Source organism: Bufo bufo, chromosome 5, assembly GCF_905171765.1.
Source record: "Bufo bufo chromosome 5, aBufBuf1.1, whole genome shotgun sequence".
In the NCBI taxonomy this organism is placed as follows: domain Eukaryota; kingdom Metazoa; phylum Chordata; class Amphibia; order Anura; family Bufonidae; genus Bufo; species Bufo bufo.
The window spans coordinates 279363911-279387543 of record NC_053393.1 but is presented as its reverse complement, the minus strand read 5'-3'; the positions used below and the strand labels follow the sequence as shown (position 1 = coordinate 279387543).

At 44.0% G+C, this 23633-nt stretch overlaps 1 protein-coding gene across 3 annotated transcripts in view; it reads left to right on the top strand.

The window, feature by feature from the left end:
• TMEM245 (transmembrane protein 245) overlaps positions 1–20490 on the top strand; it is a 946795-nt gene extending 926305 nt beyond the window's left edge. For all 3 annotated transcript variants that reach the window (XM_040431820.1, XM_040431819.1, XM_040431818.1), the window contains one exon: positions 20255–20490. In XM_040431820.1, coding sequence (XP_040287754.1) covers positions 20255–20300 — 46 coding nt within the window. In that variant the 3' untranslated portion in view covers positions 20301–20490. The remainder of the gene's footprint in view (positions 1–20254) is intronic.
• The last annotated feature ends 3143 nt before the right edge of the window (positions 20491–23633 follow it).

Here is a 23633-nt window from a genome sequence, read left to right as displayed (position 1 = left end):
TATAGCCTGTAATATTATTACACTCCAGAAATTCATCCAAGCCCCTCTTAAATTATTTTATTGTACTCACCATCACCTCCTCCTCAGGCAGAGAGTTCCATAGTCTCACTGCTCTTACCGTAAAGAATCCTCTTCTATGTTTGTGTACAAACCTTCTTTCCTCCAGAGGGTGTCCCCTTGTCACAGTCACAGTCCTGGGGATAAATAGATGATGGGAGAGATCTCTGTACTGCCCCCTGATATATTTATACATAGTAATTATATCTCCCTTAAGTCGTCTTTTTTCTAAAGTGAATAACCCTAAGGTTGATCTTTCAGGGTACTGTAGTTGCCCCATTCCAGTTATTACTTTAGTTGCCCTCCTCTGAACCCTCTCCAGCTCTGCTATGTCTCCCTTGTTCACAGGAGCCCAGAACTGTACACAGTGCTCCATGTGTGGTCTGACTAGTGATTTGTAAAGTGGTAGGACTATGTTCTCATCATGGGCATCTATGCCCCTTTTGATGCAACCCATTATATTATTAGCCTTGGCAGCAGCTGCGTGACATTGGTTTTTACTGCTTAGTTTGCTGTTTATTAAAATTCCTAGGTCCTTTTCCATGTCAGTGTTACCCAGTGTTTTACCATTTAGTATGTACGGGTGATTTGCATTATTCCTTCCCATGTGCATAACCTTACATTTGTCAGTGTTAAACCTCATCTGCCACTTCTCTGCCCTAGCCTCTAATCTATCCAGATCCATCTGTAGTTGTATAGTGTCCTCTTCAGTGTTTACACAGTTTAGTGTCATCTGCAAAAATTTATATTTTACTGTGCAAGCCTTCTACAAGATCATTAATAAATATATTGAAGAGAATAGGGCCCAATACTGACCCCTGAGGTACTCTGCTAGTGACAGTGACCCAATCTGAGTGTGTACCATTAATAACTACCCTCTGTTTTGTATCATTGAGCCAGTTACTTACCCACATACAGACGTTTTCTCCCAGTCCGAGCATTCTCATTTTATATACTAACCTTTTATGCGGTACAGTGTCAAATGCTTTGGAGAAGTCCAGATATACGACATCCATTGATTCGCTGGTGTCAAGTCTAGAACTTACCTTCTCATAGAAACTGATTAAATTAGTTTGACATGACCGATCTCTCATGAAGCCATCCTGATATGATGTTATTTGCTTGTTTTCATTGAGATCCTCCAAGATAGCATCTCTTAGAAAACCTTCAATCAGTTTACCCACAACAGATGTTAAACTTACCGGCCTATAGTTTCCGGGGTCTGTTTTTGCACCCTTTTTGAATATTGGCACCACATTTGCTATGCGCCAATCCTGTGGAACACTCACTGTCAGTATAGATTCTGTAAATATCAGAAATAAGGGTCTGTCTATAACATTACTAATTCTCTTCGGATACAGGGGTGTATGCCATCTGGCCCTGAATGGCTGTAAAAAAAGTCATGGAAAGGGCTAGAGGGCTGCAAATGGCAGCAAAATGTGGTTAAGAGCTTGGCAAATGCTCTGCAAACAAATGTGGATAGGGAAATGACTTAAAATAACATAATATAAGTAAAAATAAAAAATAATAATCTTGATCTAAGAGGACGAGGTCCATATGGAGTAGGAGGTTGAGGAGGCAGTGGATGTGGCGGTGTAGGTTGAAGTGGCGGTGGAGGATGAGGAGGTAGCCTACACTGGTTTTATTTTTTATTTTATTTTTTGTTTAAATTAGGGGACACCCCAAAACATTGGGAAATATTACCTGTTATAACCCCCTCCAGCCGTGCTAAACAAACGTTCAGACAATACACTGGATGCAGGACAGCACCTCCAAGGCATAAAGGGCAAGCTCAGGCCATATGCCTAATTTGGAGACCCAGAAGTTGAAGGGGGCAGACCCATCAGTCAGTACGTGTAGGCGTATTCACACATAATGCTCCACCATGTTGCACGTCCCCGTGATGTCCACGATCCAATTGGATATCTGCTCTATCAACTTTCGATTTTCTTTTCTGCGCCTACCATGTTGATCACGGTTAGCAGCGAATCAGCGTTCCACGCCGGAGAGGGAGCATGAGAAAGGGATACCACATCCAAGGGAGGTCAATGGCTGCAATGTGATCGAGCTGAAATGTGGGACAAGTTTTTAAAGCGGAAGGATCGAATGAAAGGGCCAATTAATGACGAATTTTACAAATTTGTTTCCCTTTCACCTATGCAGAGCAGGGGGTTTTCAATGCCAGAAAGGGGTTAATGTCACCCACCAATGGAACAGATGATTTTTAAAAATTTCGGTCCGTGTCACTTATGCAGAGCAGGGGTTTATTCATGGCAAAAATGGTAAAATGTCACCCAACTATGTAACAGAAAAATTAGTAAAATGTATTAACCTGTCCACTAGGTAGAGCAGGGGTATATCACAGCCAAAAATTGGTGAATGTGACCCAACTATGTAACAGATAAATTAATAAAATTTATTAACCTGTCTACTAGGTAGAGAAGGTGTATATCACAGCCAAAAATTGGTGAATGTCAACCAACTATGTAACAGAAAAATTATTGAAATTTATTAACCTGTCCACTAGGTAGAGCAGGGGTATATCACAGCCAAAAATTGGTGAATGTCACCCAACTATGTAACAGAAAAATTAGTGAAATTTATTAACCTGTCAACTAGGTAGAGCAGGGGTATATCACAGCCAAAAATTGGTGAATGTGACCCAACTATGTAACAGAAAAATTTGTGAAATTTATTAACCTGTCAACTAGGTAGAGCAGGGGTATATCACAGCCAAAAATTGGTGAATGTGACCCAATTATGTAACAGAAAAATGAGTAAAATGTATTAACCTGTCCACTAGGTAGAGCAGGGGTATATAACAGCCAAAATTGAATGTCACCCGAAAATGTAACAGACAAATTAGTGAAATGACATAAAATAAAATAAGTACAAATAAAATAAAAAATCTTGATGTATGAGGTTGAGGTCCATATGGAGTAGGGGGTTGAGGAGGCGGTGGATGTAGCGGTGTAGGTGGAAGCGGCAGTGGAGGAGAATAAGGTCGCCAACACTGGTTTTTGGTTTTTATTTTAAATTAGAATACACCCCAAAAGAGTGGGAAATATAAAAAATACAACAATGAGCAATTGCGCTGTATTATAACAATGGCTGGGTAAGGCCGGTATACATGTCTATTCTGCACAAGGTACGGACAAGTCCTGAGGGATTCATGCCTGGTTTATTTTAATGAACGTGAGCTTGTCCACATTGGCTGTGGACAGGCGGCTGCATTTGTCTGTGATAACGCCCCCTGCCGTGCTAAACACAAGTTCAGATAATACACTAGCTGCAGGGCAGGCCAGCACCTCCAAGGCGTAAAGGGCAAGCTCAGGCCATGTGCCCAATTTGGAGACCCAGAAGTTGAAGGGGCAGACCCGTCATTTAGTACGTGTCGGCGTGTGCACACATACTGCTCCACCATGTTGGTGAAATGCTGCCTCCTGCTAAGACGTTCTATATTAGCTGGTGGTGCTGGTTGTTGTGGCGTGCTGACAAAGCTTTTCCACATTTCGGCCATGCTAACCCTGCCTTCTGAGTGAGTTCTTCTGTGTTGGCGACCTCTTCCTCCTCCTCTGCCTTCGCCTTGTGCTTCCACTGTGCCCCCGCTGTCAGGTGGGAATGCCACCAACAGTGCATCTACCAGCATGCGCTTGTACTCGCGCATCTTACGATCACGCTCCAGTGACGGAATTAAGGGCGGTACGTTGTCCTTGTAATGGGGATCTAGCAGTGTGGCCACTCAATAATCAGCACAAGTTAGAATTTGGGCAACTCGGCGGTTGTTGCGGAGACACTGCAGCATTTAATCGCTCATGTGTGCCAGGCTGCCCAGAGGCAACGACAAGCTGTCCTCTGTGGGAGGTGTATCGTCTGTGTCCTCTGTATCCCCCCAGCCATGCACCAGTGATGGCCATGAGCTGGTTTGGGTGCCACCCTGCTGTGAACACGGTTCCTCCTCCTCCATCTCCTCCTCCTCATCCTCCACCTCATCATCCTCCAGAACTGTGCCCTGTCTGGACAATTGTGTACCTGGCGTTTGTGGGTGCAGGAACCCACCCTCGGAGCCACTTGTTAATGACTGGCCGGAAACCCTTTGAAATGATCCCTTTTCCTCCTCCTCCTGTGCCACATCCTCTTCCATCATCGCCAGAAGCGTTTTTTCAAGAAGGTATAGAAGTGGGATAGTAACGCTGAGAACGGCATTATCGGCACTGGCCATGTTGGTGGAGTACTCGAAACAGCGCAACAAGGAACACAGGTCTTGCATGGTGGCCCAGTCATTGGTGGTTAAGTGGTGCTGTTCCGCAGAGCGACTCACCCGTTCGTGCTGCAGCTGAAACTCCACTATCGCCTGCTGCTGCTCGCATAGTCTGGCCAGCATGTGCAAGGTGCAGTTCCACCTTGTGGGCACGTCGCATATAAGAGAGGGAAGGCCGAAGTTACACTGCAGCGCTGACAGGCGAGCAGCAGCAGGGTGAGAATGCCAAAAGTGCACACGGACGGCACGCTATCCGCCTCAGGCCCAGCCGCCACTGCATTTACCCAGTGTGCTGTTAGGGAGATATAACGTCCCTGACCGTGCTTACTGGTCCACGTATCCGTAGTTAGGTGGACCTTGCCACAGATGGCATTGAGCAGTGCACACCTGATTTTGTCCCCCACTTGGTTGTGCAGGGAAGGGATGGCTTGCCTGGAAAAGTAGTGGCGGCTGGGCACGACATACTGTGGGACTTTTAAAACTCTCCATCTTCATCAGACGGAATGACAGCATTTCAAAGGCCAGTAATTTTGAAATGCTGGCATTCAGGGCCAGGGATTGCAGGTGGGTAGGGGGGTACTTCCTCTTCCGTTCCCGTGTTTGGGAGATGGAGAGCTGAACGCTTCCGTGGGACATTGTGCAGATGCTTGGTGACCCATGTGGTGGTGTTGCTGTCAGATCCTCTGTTTGCGGGGTGGCAGGTGCCACTGTCACTCCAGAGGTGGATGAAGAGGCCGAAACTGCAGCAGGAGAAGCCAGAGAGCTTTCTTTGTTCTTGAGGTGTCTACCACACTGCAGCTCGTGCTTTGCACTTAGATTCCTTGTCATGCAGGTTGTGCTCAGGTTGAGAATGTATATGCCTCGCCTCAGGCTCTGATTGCACAGCATGCAAACCACTCGTGTCTTGTCATCAGCACATTGTCTGAAGAACTGCCACGCCAGGGAACTCCTTGGAGCTGGCTTTGGTGTGCTCAGTCCCTTGCTGCATGGGGCAGTAGCAGGCGTACTGTCTAGGGAACCGCCGCTCCGCTTTTGCACCCTGCTCCCTCTTCTGCTGTATTGGTGGCTCTGTGCGACCACCTTCTCTTCCTCCGAGCTACACAGGTCACTCACATGACCTTGATTCCATGTGGGGTCGAGGACCTCATCGTCCTCCACATCATCTTCAATTTCTAAGTTTTCCCTTTAAGTGCAAGGATACTGTGGCAAATCCAGCCACATTGAGAACCTATTCAAGTGAATTTTGGATATGTTATCCTCAAGTTATACTGGTTAAATTGATATAAGTTTTATGTATGTAACCTGTAAACTCACAAAGTTGTAAAAATGTCTAAGAGTAACTTTCCAGCTTAGGAGATAGTTGAGAAGATACAGTGATTGACTCAATTAGCTCCAAACAGAGGGGAGGAATATGCTGGGTGGGTTTCTATTGTCCCATTGTGTAGTAACTTTTCAGTTTAGGAGATAATTGGGGAGATACAGTGATCGATTCAATTATCTCCTAGACAGAGGGGAGGAATATGTGTGGGTTGTAACTACAATGTTATTGCTTAATGTATGATAATGTGTGTGTCCCTCTCCTTCATGGGAGCATGTAATAAAAAGGGCTGCAAGCTAGCGGCCAGGCAGTTCACCTCCAAGCTATGTGTCGTCTAGTTCTTGGAGGGATGGGATATACACACGCTACCTGCATTTCATTCTGATAGTTCCTGTCTACCAGCGGAGATACTGCACTTCACCCTGCCTCTCCGCTACAATTGGTGGCAAGCGACGGGATTCGAATCTCACAGCAGAAGACCGTTCAGCTGTTTTATTTGATACGAACAGAAAGGAACCTCATCCGTACAAAGTCATCGTTCGTGAGTATGCGGATTTTATGCGAACAGATGACGAATGGGGACGGATTATACCAGGCTGAAAAGAGAAACGCTAAAGGCATTACTGGAAGCCAGAGGAATTATTGCCAGTAACAAAGCGAAAAAAAAGTCATTATTGCAGAACTCATGGAGGGCGATCAAGCAGCAGTTACACCAGCAGCCACGGAAACATATAGCTCAGCATGGGCCAACGAAATGAGGATAAGGCTGGCATTTTTTCCGTTGCCACATTCCCAGGAATTTCTGGAAAGGACATCAGCTGATATTAATGAATATCTAGCGGCCACCCGACCAAACCTCACTTCACCTGGGGGAGCAAACCCTCCTGCATATCCGGTAATATCAGAAAAACAGAAATTACCGCACCATGCATTTAAAACCTATGTGGAAACCGAGGACATTGATGGGTACCTGCAGGACTTCGAAAGATTATGCCAGCTGCATAAAATCGATCCTGCGGATAAGGTACCCCTATTGGCCGGCAAATTGTTGGGTAGGGCAGCGGAAGCATACCGGACTATGCCAGATGAGGACAGCACAGATTATCAAAAGGTAAAACAAGCCATATTGACCCGGTATGCCATTACCCCTGAGGCATACCGCCAGCGCTTTCGGGAGCTAAAGAAAGCCGAGAGAGATACCCACACGGAATGGGCATATAGATTGACCCGTGCTGCTAAAGGATGGGTACAAGCAGCACAGGTAACCCAGCTGGAAGAGCTGTTACAATTGTTATTACTGGAGCAATTTTTTCAAGGACTGTCTGACGAATTACAAAACTGGTTACGGGATCGCAAACCCAATACCGTACATGTGGCAGCTACTATGGCAGACGAGTACCAAGATGCCCGGCGGGCACAGAAGGTTGCACAACGACCCCTTTCCGGGGCCCCTACAACTAACCCCGTTCCAGCACCCGTTCCAGCATCCAGTCCAGCACCCTACAGATCGAGTGGGGGCAACTACCAACAAGCACCCAGATACCAGTCTCGCCCTCAGGTCAGATGCCATATTTGCAAGCAGCAGGGGCACATCCAGAAAGATTGTCCCAGGAACCGAAACCGTTCCAACTGGGGAAACCCTAGCCAGCAGATTCATCGCCCAGCGGCAGTACACTGCCTCCAAAATGAGTTTTCCCAGCAGCAATTGGTGCCAATGCCTCCAGGGGAGCCCTTGGGCATTCTACACGAGGCCAACCCGATACAGGCAGCCTCGGACAACAGACAAGGACATTGCCAGGCCGTCCACCTAGATGGCAGGAGCCGCCAGGGATTACGAGACTCTGGCGCCACATCACCTTGGTCCGGAATCACTTGATCCCTGCTCACCAGCTCACCGGTGAATGTGTAGCTGTTCGAGTAGCCGGGGGTAATATCTACAAGATTCCTACTGCCCGGGTACATTTGAATTGGGGAGCGGGGTCTGGAAATGTGGAAGTGGGGCTCCTGCAAGATTTGCCAGCGGATATTATTTTGGGCAACGATTTGGGGGAGCTGACTTCGGGGTTTGTGCCACAACGGAACATCCAGGAAGCTTTACCTGTTGTTACCAGGCAGCAGGCCCGCACCAACCCACCGGCAAATCACTCTGAGGCTCAGGTAAGGAACAATACCCCTGTTATCCCTTGGGCCCCCCCATTTGAGTTTGGTAGTGAGGTAGCTAATGACCCTTCCTTGCAAGTATATAAAGATAAAGTAGCAGGAGGCCAAACTGGGTTAGAGGGGGAGAGATATGGGTGGGAAAAGGGGTTACTGTATAGATATGCAGAGAAGACAGTAGCCGGTACAGTTCCCGTATCTATGCGACAGTTAGTAGTACCTAAGAGATACCGACGTGAGTTACTACGCATTGCTCATGACATCCCCCTGTCAGGACACTTAGGCGTTAGTCGGACTAAACACCGCCTAACGCAGAACTTCTTTTGGCCCGGTATCTCCAAAGACATTCGGCAGTATTGCCAAACGTGTGACACCTGCCAACGAGTAGGGAAGCGAGGAGATAAATATAAGGCTAAGTTACACTCCCTCCCTATAATTGAAGAACCCTTCAGTAGGGTAGCTGTTGACATTATTGGACCCCTAGCTAAACCCGGCCCCTCGGGGAAGCGGTTTATCCTGACGGTAGTAGATTACGCCACCCATTACCCTGAGGCAGTGGCATTGACTAATATTCATGCCGAGACCGTAGCCGAGGCCCTTATTAAAATATTCTCTCGCATGGGTTTCCCCCGAGAGATTATTTCTGATAGGGGCACCCAGTTCACCGCTGAAGTCACCCGCCAGTTGTGGAAAACATGTGGGGTAAAGCCGATTATAAACTCGGCCTACCACCCCCAGTCTAATGGGCTCTGTGAACGCTTTAACGGAACATTGAAACAAATGCTCCGTACGTTCATGGAGACCCAGAAGAACTGGGAGCGGTTTTTGCCCCACCTGTTGTTCGCATACAGGGAGGTACCTCAAGAGTCCACTGGGTTCTCACCTTTCGAGTTATTGTTCGGAAGGAGGGTAAGGGGCCCCTTAGATTTAATCCGGGAACATTGGGAGGGGGAAGTCACGATAGAGGGTACCCCTGTTGCACCATATGTGCTGGAGTTTCGGGACCGCTTGGAGGAGCTAACCGAGACCGTACGCTCTAACCTCCAGGCGGCCCAGAACCGGCAGCACCGATGGTATGATAGAGGTGCCAGGGACCGCAGTTTTCAAGTGGGGGAAAAGGTGTTGATCCTTAAACCTGTTAAGAATGATAAACTGCAGGCTTCCTGGCAGGGCCCATACAAGGTGGTGGAACAAGTCTGTGACACCACCTATGTGATCGGTCCATGTAGTGGAGCAGGAGTTAGTCGGATGCTCCATGTTAACATGTTAAAACCATATCATGAACGCCCAGAGGAGGTAAATGCTATTTGCGCCTCTGCTGCAGAAGATATGGACAATTTACCTCTCCCTGATCTCCTGGGAATTGAGAACCGGAACGAAGACCTGGGAGAGGTACAATTGGGGGAAAGATTAAACCCGCAGGAAAGGGACCAGATTGTAGATCTCTTACGAGAGAAAAGCGAAACCTTCTCTAATGTACCAGGGTATACCCCCCTAGCCACTCACCGAGTGGAGACCCCTGGTCAGCTGCCCATGCGTCAACCCCCTTACCGCATCCCTGAATCTGTCAAGGAACACATGCGTAAGGAGATTGACGAAATGTTAGAGCTTGGAGTGATAGAACACTCCGACAGCCCCTGGGCTTCCCCGGTAGTTCTAGTGCCGAAACGGGACGGCACGACCCGTTTCTGCGTAGACTACCGGAAGTTGAATGACAAGATTAAATCAGACGCCTATCCTATGCCCAGGATAGACGAACTCTTAGATAAGATGGCCCGTGGTCAGTACCTCACGACGATAGATTTGTGTAAGGGGTACTGGCAGATTCCCCTAGCCGAGGATGCCATCCCCAAGTCGGCGTTCGTCACCCCATTTGGCCTGTACCAGTTTAAGGTCATGCCATTTGGGATGAAGAACGCCCCGGCTACCTTTCAGAGGATGGTAGATCGGCTATTGGAAGGATCCCAGGAGTTTGCGTGCGCATATTTAGATGATATCGCCATATTCAGCAGCTCCTGGGAAATACTTTTAACCCATATGGGGTTTATCATAGATAGGATCAGGGAAGCCAACCTGACCCTAAAACCCAGCAAGTGCCATATAGGGATGGCAGAAGTTCAGTATCTGGGACACAGGGTGGGTAGTGGGAAACAGAAGCCAGAACCCGCTAAAATTGAGGCTGTCGCCAAATGGCCAACCCCCCGCACCAAGACCCAGGTATTAGCTTTCTTAGGTACCGCTGGGTATTACCGGAAATTTGTACCCAATTATAGCGCCGTAGCAAAACCCCTCACTGACCTTATCCGTAAAAATCTCCCTAAGATTCTCACCTGGAGCCCAGAGTGTGAACAGGCATTCCAAAAACTGAAAGACTCTTTGATAAATGCTCCTGTCTTGGCCGCTCCTGATCCAACTAAACGTTTTCTTGTCCACACCGACGCTTTAATGTTTGGATTGGGAGCAGTACTGAGCCAAATCGGAGCTGATGGCGGCGAGCATCCTGTAGCTTACTTAAGCAGGAAATTGTTACCCCGAGAGGTAAGCTACGCCGCCATCGAAAAGGAATGCCTGGCCGTGTTGTGGGCCTTAAAGAAACTACAGCCGTACATTTATGGACAACAGTTCTCGCTACTCACCGATCACAACCCGTTGGTATGGCTAAACCGGGTGTCTGGAGACAATGCCCGGCTGTTGCGCTGGAGTTTGGCGCTGCAGCCGTTTGACTTGACAATTCACTACCGCCCTGGGAAGCAGAATGGCAACGCCGACGGGTTGTCCAGACAAACTGACCTTGAACAATGATCGGTGGGTACTCTTCCGGACCTCCCCAAGCCGATCCGTTTGGATCAGACTGTGTATGCCGGCTTGGTTCTGGGGGAGCATTGTGGCAAATCCAGCCACATTGAGAACCTATTCAAGTGATTTTTGGATATGTTATCCTCAAGTTATACTGGTTAAATTGATATAAGTTTTATGTATGTAACCTGTAAACTCACAAAGTTGTAAAAATGTATAAGAGTAACTTTCCAGCTTAGGAGATAGTTGAGAAGATACAGTGATTGACTCAATTAGCTCCAAACAGAGGGGAGGAATATGCTGGGTGGGTTTCTATTGTCCCATTGTGTAGTAACTTTTCAGTTTAGGAGATAATTGGGGAGATACAGTGATCGATTCAATTATCTCCTAGACAGAGGGGAGGAATTATGTGTGGGTTGTAACTACAATGTTATTGCTTAATGTATGATAATGTGTGTGTCCCTCTCCTTCATGGGAGCATGTAATAAAAAGGGCTGCAAGCTAGCGGCCAGGCAGTTCACCTCCAAGCTATGTGTCGTCTAGTTCTTGGAGGGATGGGATATACACACGCTACCTGCATTTCATTCTGATTGTTCCTGTCTACCAGCGGAGATACTGCACTTCACCCTGCCTCTCCGCTACAGATACGGTGTGTTTACAACAATCACTTCTACTAATGTCCTTTAGGACTACTTGACACCTATTAATCCTGCACCTACCAAATTACCTAAGACTTAACTTTTATTATTTATCACTACTAAAATTTATTAGGTAACAATTAGTGGTTTAAAATTCCCAGTATCACTGGCCTTTATATGTCACTTGGAACACTCTGTCAGTGTGGTCATCTGACTAGATATGCCTGCTGCTATGTCCGATCACACTACTGCCGTAACAGGCTGCACGCTTCCCTGTATTGTATAGGCACTGTGTCTTTCATTATTCCTGTATTAGTAGGCCACAGTGATTAACTGTTTAAAATCAGAGCTTCACGCTGCCCCCCGACATGTTTTGCCGTACCACGGCGTCTTCAGGGGTTAGGGCAGTGTGTCACATGCTATGCAGCCACTGCACCTAAAGATGCGTTTGTTAACCATGTATTAGAACCAGGGGTCTGAAAGAAAGTGTAGACCAGACGGTGCTTTAGATTTCGGCCTCTGCGATAAGTGATCGCAGGGCGATCACCCACTAGATGTTCAATGTCCGTATCCATTTTGAGGACACTTCAATGTCTCAGCAAAATCTCTTGAATTGGTCCATTGGCAACATCAAAAGTTGCTATTGAGTGAATCTGTTCATCATCCGTTTCCCTATCCCTGGGATTGAGGAAGGACTCATGGGTACACGTCAAAGAGTGCTGTTATGCTGACGTAAGGATCTTGCGAGGGTATCCACGTCTATGAAACCTATTTTACAGGTCCTTGGCTTTTGATTTGAAATCTGAGATTGAGGAGCAATTGCGTCGCACACGGAGATACTGCCCTTTTGGAATTCCTCTTTTCAGAAGAAAAGGATGGAAGCTATCCCAATGTAATAAGCTGCTAGTCGCTGTTTTCTTGCGAAATAGGCTAGTATGGATCTTGCCATCCTCAGCTTTCAAAATAACAAGGTCCAGGAACGTAATTTGAGCATGGTCAATCTTTGATGTACAAAATAGGCCACATTCATTGATGTTCAGAACTCAAATGAATTCCTCAAACTCATTTACAGTCCCGATCCATAAAATCAGCACATCGTCGATGTACCTGAGCCACATCAAAATGTGAGAGGACTATTCCGACATTTCTTCCCCAAAAAACACTTCCTTCTCCCACCTGCCCAGGTATAGATTGGCATAAGATGGCGCGCATGGACTCCCCATGGCCACGCCCCTGAGCTGGTGGTAGAAGCGACGATTAAAAAAGAAAACATTATGATGTAAAATGAATATTAGCATATCAATGACGAATCCATTGTGAGGCCTAAAAATACTCCCCCTTGTCTGCAGAAAATAACTTACTGCTTCAATACCCTTAGCGTGAGGAATGGAGCTGTAGAAGACGTCCACGTCGATGCTAGCCAATAATAAGCCGCCCTCAACGTAGAGGTCATCAAGTTTATTCACAACCTCTATTGAATCCCTCACATAAGAGGGCAGAGATAAAATAAAGGGTTTGAGGATAAACTCAACATAATTGCTGATCTGATGGGTGAGACTGTTAGTCCCCGATACTATTGGTCTGCCTTTAAGCGGTTGTGAGCCCTTATGTAGTTTTGGTAAACTATAAAAGCAGGCCAACTGTGGATACTGGGGCAACAGGTCTTGATACTCGGCCTTAGTAATGAGATTGGTCACCAAAGTTGGGGAAAAGAGTTTTTTTTTAACTCCATAAGGTGTTGCTCAATGGGATTTCCAGGCAATAACCCATAGCAACTACTATCTTTCAAAATATCCAGACACATGTTAAGGTATTCCTGATATCCCAACACCACAACATTGTCCCCCTGATCAGCCGCCTTAATTACTATGGTGGAATCCTGCTCTAATGATAATAGGCCCTCCAGTTCATCCCTAGTGATATTGTTACTAGACCTGAAGCCCTCTAATTGTGTAAGATCCTTGATGACCAATTTAAAAAAAAAACATCCATCGGAGTGGTGTCACTACTAGGGGGATACAGTTGAGAGCGAATTTTCATAGACGTGAAGGGGCCTTCGCCTGGAACCCGCTTATTCTCATGCATCAGATCCACTAAATTCCTCATGTCTGCTACATCCGCCATATCTAAACCTATTTCAGCACATTGACGTCTGTCATGATTCATGAAAAATTTCTTTCATTTTAATTTTCTAACAAAAAGGTTCAAATCCTTCACCCATCCAAACAAACCAAAGGTATGGGTGGTGAACAAAGGACAGGACCATTTTCAAAATTCTAATGTCTGCTTCTGTTAATGTCCTATCTGATAAATTGACAACTTGTAGCTGATCGGAGGTCGTGTTATAGGGCAAGGGTGCTTTAGGACACATTATTGGCAATCTTATCTTTCCCTCAGCAGGTAGCTCGAAATAGGGGTTCCCTGGCCTAAAAAATTGCTCCTTGTATTTGTACCTCTACCTCGTTGTGGGTGCCTCCTGCTAGAGTTTCTGCTTCTACTATTCTCAAAGAGGGATTTTTTTCCTCCAATAGAAGGTACATTAAACGGAAAGAAGATTCAAGTCTCCCATTTTTTTATAAATTCAGGGGATCTCAAACGTGTCGAAGGGAGTATTGGAATCCTGAGTCCTCTGGGCACTCTTTTATTCTTTAAGTTAGTGTCCAGAGTCTAGATTTCCCACCACCCCCGGATATTCTCTTTATAGGCACGAGTCAGATTCTTAAACGCCCCTGTTAGAGTAACTGCTGGGCTCGTAGTTGGCAACTGAGCCTCTGAAAATACTAATTTGGCTTCACTGTCCCATTGTTCCCTATTGATGGCACTAGCAAGAAAACCTGCCATCCCTCAGAAAAATCCAATTAATAATTCACTGTTTGGAAAGATTTTTTTGGGGTATACGTCTCAGTCGGAACTACATATCACAGAAAATTGGGACGCTAAAACTAATATACTTTATTGATACTAGTTAAAAACAGGGGGAATATATAACATTATTCATTATTGGGCCGGTTTACACATAACCCTGACACAGTATGATGTATCAAACCATTGAATAAAATCAGGCCATAAACATACATTACCATTACCTGTGGCCCTAATTCCTGGCTTATTAACATCTTTTAAATATCACCATTTTAAAAATCACCACTTTAATAGATGTTTCTTTATAGATGTTTCTTTTCAATTACATTGTCTCTTTTGTCCATTGGCCGTTATTATGTTGCATCTCGAATGGCTGTTACATCTACATCTAATGTTCCACTAGCCCATATATTATTACGTCACCATCTAACCTTTAAATCACGATATTTACATCCAATGATTCACTAGCCCCTCACATGGATTCATTAGCTTATAAATTATGACGTTACCATCTTGGATTGTATAACGGCGATGGCTTTGTCCAATTCGCTGTTCATCCTCACTGTTCTCACAGTGTCCCTATTCAGTTACATGTCCTGATAGACAACCTGCGCACATTGTCCCTGTTATTTGGTAAGCAGAGGAGGCTCCCCCTCTGCGCGCGTCCCATTGGCCTTATGTTCTTCACTCCTCCTGGGGGTGTGGCTCACTCCCCTTTATATCCCGGCAGTTTGTGCGGCGGCTTCACAGCTACTATAGAGCCGGAGGTGCTGTCACACAGCACTAGTGTGGTAGCATATGGTTCCACTACATGCTCTTTGATTTTGCTTTACATCTGCTCCTGATGATTCTTTGATGAAACATGTCGAGCCTGTGACGCAGCATATATGGGAGCTTTTGTTAGTGGTGGGCAGGTGGTGAGGTGTCTTGAGAGTTTTCCCATTTTGGCTGGTTGTTGTCATTAATAACCATGCGGTGGGTATCATATATACAGGTGAAACTCGAAAAATTTGAATATCGGGCAAAAGTCCATTTATTTCAGTAATGCAAATTAAAAGGAATTGTATTAATGCAGCTTCAAATTAGAGTTTTGTGAAAAGGTTCAATATTCTAGGCTCAAAGTGTCACACTCTAGTCAGCTAATTAATCCATACCCTTTGAGCAAAGGGTACCTCAAAATTGAGACTTTGGGGATTCATAAGCTGTAAGCCATAATCATCCAAATTATAATAAATAAAGGCTTGAAATATCTCGCTTTGCATGTAATGAGTCTATCTCATATATTAGTTTCACCTTTTAAGTTGCATTACTGAAATAAATGAACTTTGCACGATATTCAAATTTTTTGAGTTTCACCTGTAAGGGGTCAGTCTGTGGGAGCTGGTCATACTCCAGTGAGCAGAATACTGACCACTAGGTGCTCTCATACTACCTACAGACACCATCCACCCAATTTTGTCTTGTAATCCACCTTAATATCGGAATTGGACGTGCAAAATAGACCCAACCCGATTTATTAGGTATTTTTGATAGAAGATTTTATGAGTGAATAATGTTATATATTCCCCCTGTTTTTAACTAGTATCAATAAATTATATTAGTTTTAGCATCCCAATTTTTCATGATATGTAACACACTCAGAACCACCTGAATAATTGAAAGCATTCCAAAGTTATTACCACATAAAATGACACGTCAGATTAAAGGTGAACGTTAAAGGGGTTGTCTCACTTCAGAAAATAAATTATGTATAGAAAGTTAAAGCAAGGCACTTACTAATTTATTATTATTATTATTATTATTATTATTATAATACATATTGCTTCTTTTGGTAGCTGGATTCATTTTCCCATTACATTATACACTGTTAGTTTCCATTGTTAGGACCATCCTGCAATCCATCAGTGGTGGTCGTGCTTGCACACTGTAGGAAAAAGAACTAGCCTATGTATGGTCCCGGCCACCAGAGAGGCAGCTGCTTTTTCCTATAGCGTGCAAGTATGGCCACCACTGAAGGATTGCTGGGCGTTCATAACCATGGAAACAAGTAGTGTATAATGAAATGGGAAAAATAAATCCAGCAAGCAAAGGAAGCAATATGGATAATAACAATACATTAGTAAGTGGCTTGAATTTACTTCCTCTACATGATAAATGCCACTTGTTGAAGTGAGACAACCCCTTTAAGCTGTAATTTATGCCTGTTTCTGGCATAAATGATAGGAAATGTAGCAGACCAAATTTTTGTATGGCAGAAAACTGAACAGCCTTTAACCGCCTCCGGACCGCCTAACGCAGGATTGCGATCCTTTAGGCGGTCAATTCATTCCTCCTTGACGCGCCGGCGCCTCATCTCGCGAGACGCGAGATTTCCTGTGAACGCGTGCACACAGGAGCGCGCGTTCACAGGAACCGGAGGTAAACGAGCTGATCTACAGCCTGCCAGCGGCGATCATAGATGCGATTTTTTTTAACCCCTGAAAGGTATATTAGACGCTGTTTTGATAACAGCGTCTAATATACCTGCTACCTGGTCCTCTGGTGGTCCCTTTTGCTTGGATCGACCACCAGAGGACACAGGCAGCTCTGTAAAGTAGCACCAAACACCACTACACTACACCCCCCCTTTCACTTATTAACCCCTTATTAACCCCTGATCACCCCATATAGACTCCCTGATAACCCCCCTGTCATTGACCACCCCCCTGTAAGGCTCCATTCAGACGTCCGTATGTGTTTTGCGGATCCGCGGATCCGCAAAACACATACGGACGTCTGAATGGAGCCTTACAGGGGGGTGAGGTGATCAATGACAGGGGGGTGATCACCCCATATAGACTCCCTGATCACCCCCCTGTCATTGATCACCCCCCTGTAAGAGTCCATTCAGACGTCCGTATGTGTTTTGCGGATCCGCGATGTGCGTGTTTTGCGGATCCGCAAATCCACGGATCCGCAAAACACATACGAACGTCTGAATGGAGCCTTACAGGGAGGTGATCACCCCATATAGACTCCCTGATAACCCCCTTGTCATTGATCACCCAAAACACGGACACCGCGGATCCGCAAAACACGGACACCGGCAATGTGCTTTCCACATTTTGCGGATCCGCACATTGCCAGAACTATATAGAAAATGCCTTTTCTTGTCCGTAATTGCGGACAAGAATAGGACATGTTCTATAGGCTCTACAAAAAACGCAGTGTTCGCCCGATCAGGCCTTATCTTGTGCGCACACTTGCGTTCAGTCCGCCCCACCGCAGTGACAGAATTTTTTTTTCTTCTGATCACTGCGCTATAAAAAGATCACTTTTGAGGGGCATGGCGAGTTCATAGAAGATTTTTTTTTTTTTTGCCACAAGTTAGCGGACATTGTTTTTTTGTTTTTTCTTACAAGTCTTCCACTAACTTGTGACAAAAAATAAAATCTCACATGAACTCACCATACCCCTCACGGAATCCAAATGCGTACATTTTTTTTGACATTTATATTCCAGACTTCTTCTCACGCTTTAGGGCCCCTAAAATGCCAGGGCAGTATAAATACCCCACATGTGACCCCATTTTGGAAAGTAGACAACCCAAGGTATTTGCTGAGGGGCATATTGAGTCCATGAAAGATTGAACTTTTTGTCACAAGTTAGCGGAAAAGGAAACTTTGTGAGAAAAAAAAATAAAAAATCTTTTTCCGCTAACTTGTGCAAAAAAAATAAAAAATCTTCTATGAACTCGCCATGCCCCTCACTGAATACCTTGGGGTGTCTTCTTTCCAAAATGGGGTCACATGTGGGGTATTTATACTGCCCTGGCATTTTAGGGGAGTCTGGAATCCAAATGTCTAAAAATGCCCTCCTAAAAGGTACTCATTGGAATTCGGGCCCCTTTGCCCACCTAGGCTGCAAAAAAGTGTCGCTGTACTCAGGAGAAGTAGGGCAATGTGTTTTTCCTATTTTGACATATACCCATGCTGGGTGAGAGAAATATCTCTCTAAAATGACAACTTTGTATAAAGAAATGGGAAAAGTTGACTTTTAGAGAGATATTTCTCTCACCCAGCATGGGTATATGTAAACATACACCCCAAAACACATTGCAGGGCAGTATAAATACCCCACAAGTGACCCCATTTTGGAAAGAAGACACCCAAGGTATTCCGTGATGGGTATGGTGAGTTCATGTAAAAAAAAAAATTTTGTTACAAGTTAGTGGAATATGAGACTTTGTAAGAAAAAATAAATAATAATAATTTTCCGCTAACTTGTGACAAAAAATAAAAACTTCCATGAACTCACTATGCCCATCAGCGAATACCTTAGGGTGTCTACTTTCCGAAATGGGGTCATTTGTGGGGTGTTTCTACTGTCTGGGCATTGTAGAACCTCAGGAAACATGACAGGTGCTCAGAAAGTCAGAGCTGCTTCAGAATGCGGAAATTCACATTTTTGTACCATAGTTTGTAAACGCTATAACTTTTACCCAAACTAATAAATATACACTTATTGCATTTTTTTTTAGAGTAAATCATTTTTATTGGCATTTTTCAATGATTGGCTGATTAAGCCAAAGATCGTAATAATAGAAAGCATAACAATGTACGCCTACGCAGTAGGCTAGACAGTAGGACAATGGTGTACAATAAAAGCTTGCATAGTGAGTAAGGTCTGTAACAGTTAGACCGTAACATTAAGGAGGTAAAAAGGGGAAGGGGAAAAAAGGGGAGGAAAGAGGGGGTGATAAGGTAGACCCTGTCACAAGTCGTCATAATTTGAAGGATCAATTTCGCCCTGCATATGTTGCTTCGCCCTAATCTCAACCCAGGATCGGGAACCTCCTTTCACTTCAGGGGGTATAGTTTGGGTTATTGAGCCATGGACTCCAAGTAAGAAGCCTGAACTTCAGGGGGATAATCGTGGAAGGCACTAGGTTTTCATATCTGCATGATTTGTTAACCTCTAGTATAACCTCTGCTATGGTTGGCGAAACAGTTTGTTTCCAATAACGTGTAATAATCAATTTAGCACTAAGCAAAATGTGACCCACCAAGTTCCTGTGTACTAGGGGGATATTGTGAATGCCCAGAAACAAGAGAGCCAGTTCAGGCAGAGGATCCATAACCCGGGAGATGATACCGGTGATCAGGTCAAAAACACTGCGCCAGAATTGGTGGATTACAGGACATGTCCATCAAATATGAAGTAAGGAACCTCTGGCCCCGCATTCCCTCCAACAGTTGGGGGAAGACGAAGGGTAGATTCTACTCAGTCTCTGTGTAGTGAAATACCAATGTAAGAGGGTCTTCAGCCCTGCTTCATAGTGGGAGACACATTTGAAATTGGAGACTAGGAATCTGATTGCTTGAACCCACTGCTCGTCTAGAAAAGTTTTCCCTAATTCTGTTTCCCATTTCCTGATAGGCAATGTTTTGGCAAAAGTGGCTTTATCCCCTAAAACATCATACACATATCGCGTAGTATGTTTTTTTAAAAAGGGACGAATGTTGGAACAGTCTCCATATGTCTGAGTTAATAGAGGGTGGACTTTGCTTAATCTTAGTGATGAAGTGTCTGATTCTAAGAAAATTGTAGAATTCTGTATGCGGCAATGCAAACAAGCGGTGTAGAGAATCAAAGGGGAGATTAAAGTGATCCCTTTCTCTCTCCAGACTGTCAAATTAATATCAGGGATGGTTAGCTCCAAAGTTCCTATAGTGGCATGTGTAATATTGCATTTTTTTTAATCAAAGACATGTAGAACAATAAATTTAGAGAAAATTTTATATAGAAATGTAGTTTTATTTGAAAAAAAATTCAACCGAAAGTGAAAAATTTCATTTGTTTGCAAAAATTTCGGTCAATTTCGATTAATAACAAAAAAAGTAAAAATGTCAGCAGCAATGAAATACCCCCAAATGAAAGCTCTATTAGTGAGAAGAAAAGGAGGTAAAATTAATTTGGGTGGTAAGTCTTGTATGACCGAGCAATAAACCGTGAAAATAGTGTAGTGCAGAATTGTAAAAAGTGGTCTGGTCATTAAGGGGGTTTAAGCTAGGGGAGCTAAGGTGGTTAAAAAACCCTCCCATATCTTAATTACATTTTTAAAAGGCAATACAAAGTTGATGTGAATTTTATAACCCTCCTGTAATATTCTGTAATATTTTGTAGGCCATTCAAAGAACATCTACAAGAGATGAAGCAACCACCTGAGTGATAAAGAGACTTCTTCACTTTGTCTTGAAAGTGGTGGCCTTTTTTGTACCTTCAATGGACCTTTACAGAAGTGATTTGTGCCCTGTAGCCGCCAAGGGATGAAGTCTGTTAGTAAAAATAACACTTTAATTTCAAACGTCAGATTTGTTGACTGAATAAAGGAAAACTTCCAAAAGTCTTACAATGTTAAACAGACTTATAGAATTAATTCACAATAAAGTCAGTAATAGTGGATCTAGTTAGATTTTACCCACAAGCCAAATATCCCTAACGTTTGGTGAGTAGTGGTATTTTTGTGTGTTTTTAAAAGCTGAATACGTTTTTATCAATGCATTACCACCCACAGTTTTCTGCGCAAGTGGTGGTGGTGGTTTCTTTTGTTGAAAATCGTCACATGGTACAGCAGCAGTAAAACCACATGTTAAACGGACTTATAGAATTAATTCACAATAAAGTCAGTAATGGTGGATCTAGTTAAAGGGGTTGCCTAATCAAGACAATAAGTTGTCTAAAAACAGCTGCCCAATGAACAATATATATTGTTATGGAGGTTTTGCCCTACCATAAATTTACCTGGTAATGTTACATGGACAAATCGGCCTCAGAACATCTGTAGGCCATTCAAAGAACATCTACAAGAGATGAAGCAACCACCTGAGTGATAAAGAGACTTCTTCACTTTGTCTTGAAAGTGGTGGCCTTTTTTGTACCTTCAATGGACCTTTACAGAAGTGATTTGTGCCCTGTAGCCGCCAAGGGATGAAGTCTGTTAGTAAAAATAACACTTTAATTTCAAACGTCAGATTTGTTGACTGAATAAAGGAAAACTTCCAAAAGTCTTACAATGTTAAACAGACTTATAGAATTAATTCACAATAAAGTCAGTAATAGTGGATCTAGTTAGATTTTACCCACAAGCCAAATATCCCTAACGTTTGGTGAGTAGTGGTATTTTTGTGTGTTTTTAAAAGCTGAATACGTTTTTATCAATGCATTACCACCCACAGTTTTCTGCGCAAGTGGTGGTGGTGGTTTCTTTTGTTGAAAATCGTCACATGGTACAGCAGCAGTAAAACCACATGTTAAACGGACTTATAGAATTAATTCACAATAAAGTCAGTAATGGTGGATCTAGTTAAAGGGGTTGCCTAATCAAGACAATAAGTTGTCTAAAAACAGCTGCCCAATGAACAATATATATTGTTATGGAGGTTTTGCCCTACCATAAATTTACCTGGTAATGTTACATGGACAAATCGGCCTCAGCAGGAGCTATCTAACTTAGGCCGAGTGTGTGACCCGTACCCGTGCATTGGATCCAAGTGCATTCACTTTAATGGGTCCGCGATCCGCCCGTTCCGCAAAAAGATAGGACCTGTTCTATCTTTTTGCGGAACGGAAGTACGGGACGCAACCCCACGGAAGCACTCCGTAGTGCTTCCGAGGGGTCCCGTTCCGTGCTGCCGTTCCGCAATTCCGGATTTGCCGACCCATTGAAGTGAATGGGTCCGCATCCGTGATGCGGAATGCACACGGAACTGTGGCCGTGTATTGCGGGCCGCAATGCGGCCACGGATCACACACGTTCGTGTGAACTAGGCCTTAGGCTACTTTCACACTAGTGTTTTTACTTTACGTTTGTGAGATCCGTTCAGAGCTCTCAAAAGCGGTCCAAAACGGATCAGTTTTGCCCTAATGCATTCTGAATGGAAAAGGATCCGCTCAGAATGCATCAGTTTGCCTCCGTTCAGTCACCATTCCGCTCTGGAGGCCTGATGAAGCGTAGCCAAACGTTTTCTATGACACAATCTGGCACAATAGAAAATGGATCCATCCCCCAATTGACTTTCAATGGTGTTCAGGATGGATCTGTCACTGCTATAGAAGACATAATACAACCGGATCTGTTTGTGACTGTATTATTGTAACAGAAGCGTTTTTGAAGATCCATGACGGATACGCAAAACACGCTAGTGTAAAAGAAGCCTTAGCATTTTTTTTGCTTATAGAGAGCAACCCAGAGCAGGGTACTCCTTCATGTGATGTCCATATAGCATAAGCATATAGATATGGCTTGGATTGATGAGCAAAACACTTTAAAGGCAATTTGTCATCACATATGTACCTCCATTCTAAGTGCAGTGTCAGATGCAGGGGCGTACATAGAAATCACTGGGCCCCATAGCAAGAATCTGAATTGGGCCCCCACTGCTGTATATACTATATATCTGTACACACTGCATCTATTATACCTCGTACCTCACATATCAGTACACTGCTGTATATACTATTTATTTATACATACTGCATCTATTATACCTCGTATCTCACATATCAGCACACTGTATATACAATATACATGTACACACTGCATCTATTATATCCCATACCTCACATTTCAGCATACTGCTGTATATACTATATATCTATAAACACTGCATCTATTATACCTCGTACCTCACATAGTACACTGCTGTATATACTATATCCCTGTGCACACTGCATCTATTATACCTCACATATCAGTACACTGTTGTATATACTATATATTTTTACATATTTTATATATTACACAGTATTATAATACTGTGTAATATATGCAGTGTGTGTATATATACATATACAGGTCCTTCTCAAAAAATTAGCATATTGTGATAAAGTTCATTATTTTCTGTAATGTACTGATAAACATTAGACTTTCATATATTTTAGATTCATTACACACAACTGAAGTAGTTCAAGCCTTTTCTTGTTTTAATATTGATGATTTTGGCATACAGCTCATGAAAACCCAAAATTCCTATCTCAAAAAATTAGCATATTTCATCCGACCAATAAAAGAAAAGTGTTTTTAATACAAAAAAAGTCAACTTTCAAATAATTAAATTCAGTTATGCACTCAATACTTGGTCGGGAATCCTTTTGCAGAAATGACTGCTTCAATGCTGCGTGGCATGGAGGCAATCAGCCTGTGGCACTGCTGAGGTGTTATGGAGGCCCAGGATGCTTCGATAGCGGCCTTAAGCTCATCCAGAGTGTTGGGTCTTGCGTCTCTCAACTTTCTCTTCCCAATATCCCACAGATTCTCTATGGGGTTCAGGTCAGGAGAGTTGGCAGGCCAATTGAGCACAGTAATACCATGGTCAGTAAACCATTTACCAGTGGTTTTGGCACTGTGAGCAGGTGCCAGGTCGTGCTGAAAAATGAAATGTTCATCTCCATAAAGCTTTTCAGCAGATGGAAGCATGAAGTGCTCCAAAATCTCCTGATAGCTACAGGTAGCTGCATTGTCCCTGCCCTTGATAAAACACAGTGGACCAACACCAGCAGCTGA